Source organism: Typopeltis vanoorti, chromosome 21, assembly GCF_054136105.1.
Source record: "Typopeltis vanoorti isolate ZY-2024b chromosome 21, IOZ_Tvanoo_1.0, whole genome shotgun sequence".
NCBI lineage: Eukaryota > Metazoa > Arthropoda > Arachnida > Uropygi > Thelyphonidae > Typopeltis > Typopeltis vanoorti.
This window is the reverse complement of record NC_143569.1, coordinates 12,266,428-12,280,028: the sequence shown is the minus strand read 5'-3', so window position 1 is coordinate 12,280,028 and position 13,601 is coordinate 12,266,428. Positions and strand designations below refer to the sequence as shown.

The following is a 13,601-nucleotide window of genomic DNA, read 5'->3' as shown; positions in this document are numbered from 1 at the left end:
AAGCTTTTCTTCCACAATTCTTCTCAAACGTTTCTCAAGTATACCTGCATAAATCTTGCCAGGAACACTCAGTAGGAAAATATCTCTGTAATTCTCACATTAAGTTTTATTTCTCTTTTTATATATGGGTACTACAAGAGTTCTATTCCAATCATCGGGAATTCATCCCTCTGTCCAGGCTTTCTGAACTATGCAGTGCAGGCACTGTAAGACTTTTACAACACTATACTTCAGCATTTCTGGTCGAATATGATCTATTCATATAACAATTTATTATATAAATAAATTATTAAATACATAATTTATTATTTTTTTTTAAATCTGCACAACTAGTTTCATCTTCTTAGAAGACTTCTTCAGGTGCATAACATGAGGGAACTGCCAACATTGCGAGAGAAAAAATCTATACATTAAAGCATTAATGTATTAACATTTGAAGCTGTTTTCTATATCTCTCTTCATTGTTGGGTATGCGCACTGCCAACATTGCGAGAGAAAAAATCTATACATTAAAGCGTTAATGTATTAACGTTTGAAGCTGTTCTATATCTCTCTTCATTATTGGGTATGCGCAGGTCTTGAACACCTGCGCATACCCAATAATGAAGAGAGATATAGAACAGCTTCAAACGTTAATACATTAACGCTTTAATGTATAGATTTTTTCTCTTTCAATGTTGGCAGTTCCCTCATGTTATGCACCTGAAGAAGTCTTCTAAGAAGATGAAACTAGTTGTGCAGATTTTAAAAAAATATAATAAATTATGTATTTAATAATTTATTCATATAATAAATTGCTATATGAATAGATCATATTTGACCAGAAATGCTGAAGTATAGTGGTGTAAAAGTCTTACAGTACCTGCACTGCATAGTTCAGAAAGCCGGGACAGAGGGATGAATTCCCGATGATTGGAATAGAACTCTTGTAGTACCCATATATAAAAAGAGAAATAAAACTTAATGTGAGAATTACAGAGACTTGTGAATGCCAAAGTTGGATAGTATCGCAATGACAGTCTGAGATATTATAGCTGAGGTTAATGTTGTGATGTACCCGATGGGGGACGATTTCTTGAAAAGCTACAATTCTTCTTTCCAGATTACCATAGCATCGACAGATATTTTCTGATTTGTCCCACATGACTGGATAAATGACAGAGTTTTTGTTGTTAGCATCAACAGAATTCAGGATATGGAATTTTTGTTTCTTGCCAAACTATCTGGAAAAAAAGACTGATGTCTTCAGTATGCAGAAAAATCTACCGCAACTGGAAAATTCTTAATGTTATTGTTTGTTCTATTCTTCTTAAGAATGGTAAAATAGGGGGATGCTGTTCTGTTACTGAATTAACTTACATGTTGCTTTGCACCACCATCAAAAGATAGGTATAATAAAAGCATTACTGGACAAAGACTACAAGATCTCCAGTACATGATTTTCAAACACTTTTAAAATTTAGAGAGGATTAATGATTCCCTAAGTCTGAACCTTGAAACGTGGCATATGCCCACTTGTATTTATCCCAGAAGTAAGAATGCTATTTTTTGTTCTATTCTTCTTCTTCTTAAGAATGGCAAAAGCACAGATAAAATTCTGTGACAAAAACACACAGTGTTCTGTGGTCTGAATGCGAACTTATTTTCAAGCATCCAAGCAGAAAAATAGTCAATGGCTTTCTGCAACTGCCGTTTGACCTTCACCTGTAAAAATTACAAATAGGGAGATGCTGTTCTGTTACTGAATTAATTTTGATGACAAACAGAGTAATGTATGTAAAACCCAACCTTGTGAAACACCCTGCTCTTGAGAAATGGATGGACAGAAGGAATTTCCACTTGAACTTGAAAATTTCAATTAGAAGGGAAGTTTGTGATAAAAATATGGAAGTCTCAGATGGGACCTCCATATATAATACTTTTATAGTACACCCCTCTCCAATCCCAAAAAGTGGTGATCTATGGTTTTTCATGTCATACAAAACTGATAATAAGTGTTCTCCACCCACCCCCAGAACAAAGCACCTTTAAACTGATGTTAACAGTCAAAATAAATTATCAGAAACTATAGAAGTGATCCATATCACCTCCTCTTTCGAAGATCTTTCAAAAGCTACTTATCATAGCTATTTTGCAATATACTGGCTTTGGAAAAGTAATAATAATTGCCCTTCATGAAATGATGGTACAAAATGGCAGAATTTCATGTTGGGTGGGGAATTAACAAGTTAAACAAGAATCCTTTTGTTTTCATTAGGAAACCAGGGCGACCAACAAAAAGTAAGCTACTGAAACAGATCCTGAAACACGCCCAAAATTCAATATCAGAGTTCAAGATTGGTACTATCAACATAAGAAGCCTGAAAAGCAAAGAAATAGAGCTAGCTGAGGAATTGGATAAGTACCAGATCGACATAATACGAGTGACTGAAACAAAAAAGACAAAAACTGGCGAGTTCTTTCTAAGCAATAAATACAAAATGTTATATTCAGGAAATAACAATCAAGGAAAAGAAGAAGTGGCTATAGTATACAACACTAAATATGAGGCTAATCTTCTTGAATGGCAGGCAATATCAAGTAGAGTGATGTGGGTAAATATCAGAATGGGGAACTGGACAATGAGACTTATTGGTGCCTATGATCCCAAAGAAGATGCTACTAAGGTAGAAGTGGAGGAATTTTTTTGAGGTTTTAGAGAAAGAAATTGACACAATGAAAAAAGAAAAATTGGTCCTTGTTGGAGATCGAAATAGTAAAGCAGGAAATGACTGTCAGACATACAGAAATATTTTAGGAAAATCTGGAGAGAAGAGCAAAGCTGATAATAATGGCAATTACCTGCTGGATTACTCCTCAGGACATGGACTCATTTTAATTAATACAATGTTCCAATATAAAAATGTGACTAAATTCACAACATGGAGAGAAGAGGCAAGGAACAAGAAAAGTCTCATTGACTATGTTATTGTTGGTAGTAATGTTTTCTCACTAGTGCAGGACACTAGAGTGTACAGAGGATTTCAAATTGTAAATGATCACCAGTTAGTTTTGAGCATAATGCAATGAAAAGAACATGTCAGAAAATTTCGAAGTAAATAAAAGTTGAGCAGCTCTCAGATGTGAACTGTACACTAAAATACACAACATTATTCAACCAAAAATGAAAGTTTGATTACAGAAAATAAACTTTAGAGATTCGGTGATAGGCATGTGGTGAGGTTGTCTGCAAGGATAGAAAAATCAGAACTCCATGGTGGACACAGGAAGTTAAAGAGGCAGTGAAGGAAAAGAAGAGAGCATATGGAAAGTTCCCAGCAAATAAGTCAGCTTGTGCTTTTAAAGAATACAGAGACAAATTTAAGAAAGCTAAACACTGTGTAAAACTAGCTAAACAAAAGAACAAAAATATTTCGGCAAGAACATAGAAACTAAAAATCAGTAAGGTGGCAAAATATTCTAGCAACTGTTGAAGAAGCTCAGAAATGGAGGTAAGAGTGCTGTAAAAAGAATTAGAGATGATAAAGGTGATGTGAAAATTGGAGAAAAAGATAATCCTTGATATATGAAGTAATTACTATGATCGGTAGTAATTTTTCAAAGTTGCTAAATAAAACAAGAAGAGACATTGCAGTGGTAAAAAAAATGCTCAACAAGCATCCAATCAGGAATACATATTCTTACTTAAAGTAGAAAAGGCCATTATAAGCCTGAAATGTGGAAGGCAGCAGGAGTAGATGAAATTCAACCAGAAATGCTCAAGTATGGAGGTATAAGTCTTGCAGGCCACACTGCATAGTTCAGAAAACCTGGAAGAGGGACAAATTCCAGATGATTGAGTAGAGCTCTCATAGTACCCATATACAAAGAGGGAAATAAAACTGAATGTGAGAATTACAGAGATATTTCCCTATTGAGTGTCCCTGGTAAGATTTATGCAAGTATACTTGAGAAACGGTTGAGAAGGATTGTGGAAGGGAAGCTTGGTGAAGAACAAGCTGGATTCAGGCCAAATAGAGGCTGTCAGGATCAGATTTTCACTTTACAACAAATAGTTCAGATATTGTGGGAATATAACAAAGATCTGTATTTAAGTTTAGTAGACCTGCAAAAGGTATATGACAAGGTGCCAAGAGAGAAAAGCTATTCAAAACACTACAGTTATGTGATGTCAATGGGACATTATAGCAAGCAATACTCAGTCGTTATTTGAGTTGTAAGTCAGCAGTTAGAATTGAAAAAATAGAGAAAGATGGTTTGATGTTAAAACTCTAATGTACATTCAGACAAGAATGTACATTATCCCCTCTGTTATTCATTATCTATACGGATCACATTATGAAAGAAAGGTATTAAACCTGATATCAAAATTGGAGATGTTAACCTCAGCTCTTTACATTATAGAGATGATGTTATACTTTTAAATAAATCCAGTGCAAGTCTGCAAGATTTCGTGACTAAATTGAATAACTGTTTTAATAGATTTGATATGATGGTCAGCAATAAGAAGACAACCTAATGAGAATCTAATGCAGAAGATTATAAAACAGAAGCTGCAATTATTTGAACACGTCTGCAGAATGAGTGAGGATCAGAAGATAAAGACATTCATGTTTGGTATTATGGATGGTGTAAACAGAAGAGGTAGACCATACAGAGAATGGATAGAAAACATAAAGGACTGATGTAGAATGGGTGTACCGAAACTGTGACACTGCGCACTGATCAAAGAAAGGTGGAAAAAGATGGTGAAGGAGGCATCAGACACCAATGGGCAGTTAGCCCATGGTTCGTGATGATGATGATGAATAACAAGACAAAGACAATGAAAATAGGCAGAAACATTGAAAATATCAACTATATTGTGAACGGGGAATCTATAGAACAAGTAAAACATTTCAGCTACTTAGGCCCCATTTTTAGTGAAGATGGTAAATTAAATATGGAAATAGACAACAGAATCAACAAAGCCAGTATGGTAGGTAGTCAACTGAATAAATTTATATGAATAAGAGAGAAATGAGTCAAAACACTAAATTAGTTATATACAACACAGTAATCAAACCAATTTTAACTTATGGATCTGAGAGCTGGGTTAGAAATAAAACACTTGACCAAAGACTAGAGACTACAGATATGAGAGTCATGAGAGAGAGAGATTATTGGTGTGAACAGATAGCATCAATGACAATATCATATTAAAAATGAGGATATTAGGAAACAATTAGACATTGTTGGCATCCAGGAATGTATTAACAGAGCTAATCTCAGGTGGTATGGACAGAATGGGAGAAGAAAGATCAGCAAAAGAAGGGTTCTCTGCCAGGTTGATATAGGCAGATTGATATAGTAAAAAGTAGAAGACAGAAAAAGAAGATCTGATAAAGTTGGGGAATTGATAACAGATTGATTTGGAGGAAAATTGTTGACAGGAAGTTAGTAATGATGTAAGTTTTTCATATAGCACCATCATGTCAGGAATTTGATGATGATGACATAATGTACCATTTATACCACATAATTATTTATAATACTGTAAAAACAAATAAAAAAAAACATAAGTAAATCATAATCATGCAAGATTTTTACAAAAGTATATTACAGATATTGCAGCATTCACTGCACATAACAAAATTCAATCTATTAATCTTTAAAATGATATAGATATGAAACAGATGATTTTCATACCTTTCTTTGAATAGGTGTGGGAAGTTTATAGCCTTTTCTTAATATACCTTTTAACACAGGATACATCAAACCTATTTTAAAAAAATGTACAAAGGTTCAATATGAAAAAAATCAACGAATTTCAGATTCCAAAATTTCGAAAATAAAACTGATTAAAAGAAATTTGAAGTAGAAAAAAAAAATTAATTTTGCATTATAATAAAAATGTCAGGTTAAAATTATTTCACACACATTATATATAAATGCATTTAAAGCTCTATGAACCTCAGGTTTGTGTTGCTCCCAGAAGTACTAAAATACCTACAACAAGTGCTCTGTTTCATGTAGCATCTTAATAGATTAATACACTATCTTTTACATAGTATATGAATAAACCAAAAATCGCTACCACCACCCCACTTATTGGAGGCATAAACCAGTTCCACATTGGGTCTCTAGAGCAGAGTTTCTGGATCAGCTAAAAAATAATTAAAAACAGAAATATATATACACCCAATTCTCCATTTACACAGTAGATTGAGTCCAGAAAAAATCATGTAAATGAAACTGTGTAAAAAAGGATACAGTGCATATGAAAAAATAGTTCCAGATGCGAAAACCTGATAACAACAATAAGTTATTTTCAAACAATATATATATATATATATATATATATATATGTTTTCCTTAGTATTTTCCCCTAATGCTTTGCATTATGGGAAAATACTAGGGAAAATTATCGGAGCCTACGCCACCTTTACCATGAGTTACCTCAGACTTGCACTATGTGCAGACGCAAACTTGACTGACTTGTCTGTTTACTTACTTGGTAAAAAAAGGATTAAAATCTAGCTTATAAAATTGTTTGGTATCTTTAACATAGTATACCCAAGTTAAAAAACTTTCTACACATGCATATATATATATATATATATATATATATATGCATCTCTTAAAAAAAAAAAATGTGTTACTAATAAAACAGAAATTCGAAAAGGTCCAAATACACACACCCATATGGTTATTAGTTAAATTTTATTTGGCATCGTTTCTGACAGATGCCACATTCTTTTTTGTGAGACTGGAATTAAATCACTTCATTCACTTGAAACACTTCGGCTGTCCTGTTCGTGTTGCAATGGTAAAGAAATTTCTTCAGTAAAAGGAACTAAATTAGCACTAATTTCCAATAATTCTGAAGGTTGATTTTTTTTACAACGAACTCTGTAATTAATTGTTAAAATCCTGTTTTGACTAGATCTATGTATAATTCTTCATATCGCACTATACATGACTTCAGTTCACATTTAAACTGTTCAGCTCATTCAGTATTTGGATCATGTGTAAGAAAATGACTTTGCAATTTTACTAGTCATTTGAAGCCCCTCTTTAATTAATCCTGCAGTGAGTGGAATCTCTTCTTTTTCATCATCATCACTTTTTTCTTTTTCATCGAGATACTCAAGGCTTCTATTATTTCATCATCGCTAACAGCTTCGTCAGTTATCAATTCTTCAATATCTGCAGATGAAAAATCATCAAATCCTTCTCCGCCAACTGCATGCACTAATCTGATGATATCAGGATATTCAGTTGTATGCAAAGGTGAAGGGTTTTTCTTTTTCACATATTCTGGCCAAGTAGCTTTCCCATCCGTTTAAATTTGATGGTTTCAATTCTGATAATGCCAACTTAGCAAGTTTGATGCAATCCAAAATAGAAAAGTTCTTCCTCACATCAATAACTGTCAGTAAATTATCCTTATCTAGTTTATCAAAATGTACTGAAATGTTCTTATGTAGTAAGTTTTGAAGGTAGCGATAAAACCCTGGTCTAGTGGTTGTATTAAGGATGTGTATTAGGTGGCAGAAAACAAAATTCCACATTCGGGTGTTCTACAACAGGATGGACAGGCACATTATCTATAATCAATGAAACTCGAAGGTCCAGATTTTTTTCCATCAAATAGCATTTAACTTCTAGAACAAAATATTGATGAACCATTCATTAAAAATTTGTCTTGTAACCCAACCTTGTTTGTATGCCTTCCAGTGCACTGGTAATATGTTAAAATCCACACCTTTCATTGCCAGGGTCTTAGGGATCAATTAATGTGTAATGGTTTTAATATACGATCTCCTGAAGCACTGCTGCAAAATAACAGAGTCACACGATCCTTAGCTGCTGATAGAAACAAAGCCACAACACTTTTTTTCTGATTTCGCTATATAAGTTCTACTTGGCATTTGTCTACATTCTGTAGCATAGAGTAATCCCTTTAAAACATCGAAGGGGTTGCCCAAAATTCAAGTTTAAGTACATGTTCCGTACTAGGAAATGATAATTATAATGGAAATACCTTTTTAACAGAACTGAATTCAAACAGAAATTTTAAAAATAAGCACAATTTGAACTGTGTTAAATCAAAATTTATCATGTAAAAATAGAATTTCGTTTGTTTTCTAAACCGTGTTATTTTGAAATCGTATAAATAAAAGCTATGTAAAAAGAGAATTAGCTGTATATATATATATATATATATATATATATATAAATCACAAGTATATATATATATATATATATATATATATATATATATATATATATATATAACTGTATATAAAATTATAAAAGAATTAACTAAGATCTATAAAGATAAACTACTAACAATGAAAGATAAAAACAATCTAGAAACTGAATCAATACAAAATATTAAAACAATTTGGAAGGACTACTATTAAACATTATTTCAAAAAGAATATGAGGAGGAAAGTATAACAGAAGAGATGATATATGAAAAGCACCACTCATAACTGCAGCAGAAATTATAAATGCAATAAACCAAACGAAACTTTCGAAAGCTACGGGCAAAGATGAAACATCTATAGAACTCTGGAAATATGGTGGCAAGGAAGCCATTAACTTCTTAATGAAATTATTTAATCAAATTCTTTATACTGGAATAATTCCAACTGACTGGTAAACAGGAGTTATTATACCAATTCACAAAAAAGGAAACAAAAGAATATGTGAAAATTATAGACCCATAACCCTCTTAAGTCATAGTTATAAACTATTCATCCGAATTATACAAAAGAGAACACAGGTGCTTACAGAAAAAATCATAGAGGAAAACCAAGTAGGATTCAGGCCACATAGATCCACTATAGACCACATCTTCACTATTAATAATATAGCAGAAAAATATCGGGAATACAACTGCCCATATACTGTTGTTTTATAGATTTCAAGCAAGCCTTTGATTCAGTTAATAGAAACAAATTGATCACCATCGTAAAAAACGTAAAAATGGATTCAGATATTTCAACATTTATTACAAATTATAATGGAGACACCAAAGCTTTTGTTAAAACGAACAACATTAAAATCGAGGATTTCAGAGTTGAGAAAGATGTAATGCAGGGTTGCCACCCTCACCTGAACTCTTTATCAGCTTCCTATAAGAAGTCTGTAAAACCATTGCTGATGAACCAGGTGTAAAAATCAATGGGACTAACATCAATCACATTAAATATGCTGATGATATTATCCTAGCAGATTCTAAATCACAGTTAGAAAAAACTATTAATATTCTAAATGACTCCTGTAAAACTTATGGTATGAAAATAAATCTTCATAAAACAAAAATAATGAAGATAGGTAGAGAAGAAGAAAATATTTCCATAAATCTCAAAAATCACCTATTGGAACAAGTTAATAAATACCGTATATTATTGCGTATAATGCGAAAAATTTATGGTTAAAATTTATGGTATAAAGTTAGGGGTTCGCATTATATGCGGATCTTAAAAAACATAACATCTTATTAGACTTGCACACACAATATATACTACCTAATGCCTATGCAACCAAATCTACTTGACCCACTCGCATTCAGCAACAGAGCACGCATCGTATCTGTGCATAAAGCCAGTAATGTAAGTAGTGCTAATATCCCGCCCCCTTGGCAGGATATTAGCACAGTTATATCGTTTTAACCACAGTTCATTTTAAATATTATTCGTTAAACAAACCTAGCCTGAAAATGAGACAACAGAAAAGTAAACGTTTATCTTTTGAAACAGGATTTAAATTGTGTGTCGTGCAGTTTGCAGAAGAACATAATAACAGTGCTGCCATGAGAGAATTTGGTATAGTAGAGAGTAATATTAGACTTTGGGGTAAGCAAAAAGAGTCTTAAAAAAATCCCCAAAACAAAACGTGCCCATCGTGGATATGTAGCATCCTTTCCAGAACTCGAAGAAGAGCTAAATGAATGGATTTTGACACACTGACAAGATGGCATTATAGTAACAAGACATGCATTTTGTTTTCAAGCTCTACAACTCAAGAGTGGTAAATTCAAGGACACACCAGGTATTTCATCTTTTCTTGCTTCGCCTGGGTGGTGCAACAGATTTATGGAACGCAAAGCATTAACATTACGACACCGAACAAAAATTGTGCAAAAGTTACCAAAGCAGCTTGAAGAAAAAGTGGAGTCCTTCCATAAATTTATCATAAAATTACAGAAGTGTCACGGATATGAACTTTCCCAAATTGGTAATATGGATGAGACATCCATGCACTTTGATATGCCTGGGAATCGAACAGTAAACTCAGTTGGTAAAAAGAGTGTCCTCATAAAAACAACGGGATATGAAAAAACGCATTTTACTATTGTTCTAGCATGCATGGCAGACGGAACCAAATTAAAGCCGACAGTAATATTTAAAAGGAAGACAATTCCGAAGCATATGAAATTTCCACCAGGTGTCTTTGTTCGCGCCAATCAGAAAGGTTGGATGGATGAAGAAAGTGTACAACTGTGGCTGAATCAAGTATGGAACATACGTCCAGGTAGCTTGTTACGTCAACAAAACATGTTAGTCTGGGATATGTTCCAGGCGCATTAAATGGAGGCAAGCAAGGAGAAAGCATGAGCTACGTATACAGACCTAGCAGTCATATGGATGGTCTAACTTCCGTTTTGTCAGCTTGATTAAGCCGTTTAAAGATCACTTTAAACGGCTTCTTTAAATAAAGAAGCTTGGGATTCATTACCATCTGAAATGATTCAATGCTCATTTCTTAAATGTGGAATAAGTAATTCAATGGATGGATCCGACGATGACGTCATATACGAAAACGAGGATGATGCACAACAAAATGGAGAGCATGATGACGATGATGTAATGCCTACAGATGAATTTATAAATGAAATGTTTGATGACTCAAAAGATGAAGAAGAATTTAAAGGATTTTGACATTTTGTTTTAAAAATAAATATTTCTTTCGTTAATTCATATTGTCTTATTTATAATGTTAGGAAACAAGATTAACAGATCGCATTATACGTGGACATGACATTTTAAGGCTAGTTTTCAAACAAAATTTCTAGTTCGCATTATACGTGGATTGCATTATCGCGAAAATATATGGTATGTTTATCTTGGTAGTCTCATTTCTAGTAACCTCAACAATATGGAAACAGTAAAACACAGGCTAAACCTAGGATGGACCAGCATGAATAAACTAAATAAAATATGGAAAAATAAAAAAATCCACAAATCTAAAATTAAAATTATATAAAACAATTATCATCCCCTCGGCTACTTATGCTTCAGAAGCCTGGAGATTAACTCAAAAGCCAATCAAGAAATTTCTGAGCCATTTCATTTCAAACATTTGAAATGAAATGGCTCAGAAAAATTACTAACACCCACTCGATGCAACACAAGACTAATGATCAAGTCAGAATAGATTTAAACTTCCCAGATGACATAATAGATACAATCATTAAGCATCAACTGAGATGGTTTGGTCATATCCAGAGAATGGCCCCTCATAGACTGCCATATTTAGCTCTGAATGGATATATAGGAAGTAAAAAACCTAGAGGAAGTACTTAGATAAAGTTGCTGAAAGAACATTCCTATCTGCCCAGCTACAGTCATGACCAGTGGTTGTCAAAATGGTCGATATAACATTGTTAGGGGTCGATTCGGGCTCAGGGGTCGATAGAAAAATATAAGACATCATTGTACGGGTAATTTTGAATCCAACATTGCTAACCTTGTCAAGAGTCACGAAGCACACCCTTCACATTGACAACGTTAGTAAATTGTATACTAAGTTAATAAAAGTCTTATTTTCATATATATAAGGAAGATTGTATTATTGTTATTTTGTTATCTAAATTAAATTTTATATTTTGTATATTATTTATCCCTCCTATCAAATATGTAATGTTAAGAAACACGTCAAAAACAAAAACATATCCCTTTGACGTTAAGCCAATATAATAATATATACTATATTATACATACAATAAACACTAACTATAAAATAAACAATCTAAAAACTCACATAAGCGTCTTTTTTGCTTGTCCTATTATAATTACGTAATAGTAAAATATAGGGGGTCGATAAAAAGTCAAGAAACTCTTGAAGGAGCCAACGGTCAAAGAAGTTTGGCGACCCCTGGTCATGACCGAGATGGCTAAAGATCGCGATAAGTGGAAAACCTTTCTTCTTAGTGGACTCAACCCGTTATCAAGCAGATGAGATGATGATGATGATAAATCACAAGTAGGAAAAAAAATTCTAATCGTTCATGGTAATAATGTACTATAGCTTCATCACCTTTTTGTGAGTGGGAGTCATTTTAAATATATATATTATATAAAGGAGCATAAGGAACCTTATATAACCATCTATGTAAGAAGCACTGCCATCTATATTCTTATTTTCATTTTTCTTACTCCTTAGGATGACAGGATTTGAAACAGCCTCACACCAAGTTGTTTTTATTCATCTGTACTTCAAATTGACATGGTTTTATTTTATTAAATTCACATCTATTTAATGGATTTTTAACATCCACACTTTTATTTTTTTATCATTTCTATGTATATAGTTTAACAAAGTTGTCATTTTATTTAAACTACACAAGTCAGTTGTAACATCTACAATTACATGTTAAGAGTTACTGACAAAAAATTATATTCTTGTTTTAATCCTTACCCAAGTTTAAGCAAACAAAGTCTGCATGCAAAGTATTTTCACAACTAGCCTACTTGTATACAGGGGCTGTTAACTTCACTTCAACTCTCTTGGTATCCCATAATTCAAAGAACATTTCCATTGCCACAACTTCTATATTGCCATGCATTATAGAAGGTCACATCCAGGTCGCAAAAAAGTGTGCTTGCATTATAGGAAACTAAGGCAACGGATGTTAAGTTAACAGCCTCTTCATGTGTAGTTGTGAAAATAGTTCGCATGCAAACTTTGTGTAGGTACACTTGGTAAGAATTGAAAGAAGAGTGTAATCTCTTGTCAAGCATAACATACTTCATAACAAAGTGAAAAAACTTCCTACCTCCCTCCTCTAAAATAGAAGTAATAACGTCATTCAAATATACCTTGAACTTTTGAAGGTAGATTTTCCTTTGATTTTCTTTCAATTTTTGATAGATATATCTTCATTTCATTTGTACTCAAATCTTATCTTAAATCTACTGCATCCCATGCCCTAATCATGCATTAAGTAAATGATGAAAAATGAGGTTATGCAGAATGTTACATTAAGCAAATAAGCTTATAATTAAAACTTTTTAAAATAACGAAACCTGTGGTGTGATCATAATTAAAAGAAACACATGTATTAACTACAGTGAAAATTATTTAATTGTAAATATTTCATCCTAAGTATCTTAGGACATTTAAAAAAAATAAGCTTATTGTAAGTATTTATATTTCAGATAATAAACAATTATCAATTATTATTATTATATTATTATATATATATATTATTATTTTTTTATATTTCTCCTGCCAGGCAGAAGAGCCTATAACACACAAATGCTGTGTGGGGGTAATATTACTTCTCTCATCTCAAATTTATAAAAATAAATAAATAAATAAATAAA

The 13,601-nt window shown here is 32.7% G+C and overlaps 1 protein-coding gene across 4 annotated transcripts in view; it reads right to left on the bottom strand.

Moving 5' to 3' along the window:
- The window catches only part of LOC150094624 (ATP-dependent RNA helicase DDX54), a 350,258-nt gene that overhangs the window by 231,041 nt on the left and 105,616 nt on the right, over positions 1 to 13,601 (bottom strand). For all 4 annotated transcript variants that reach the window (XM_090411066.1, XM_090411065.1, XM_090411067.1 and 1 more), the window contains exon 5: positions 5,689 to 5,759. In XM_090411066.1, coding sequence (XP_090267192.1) covers positions 5,689 to 5,759 — 71 coding nt within the window. The remainder of the gene's footprint in view (positions 1 to 5,688; positions 5,760 to 13,601) is intronic.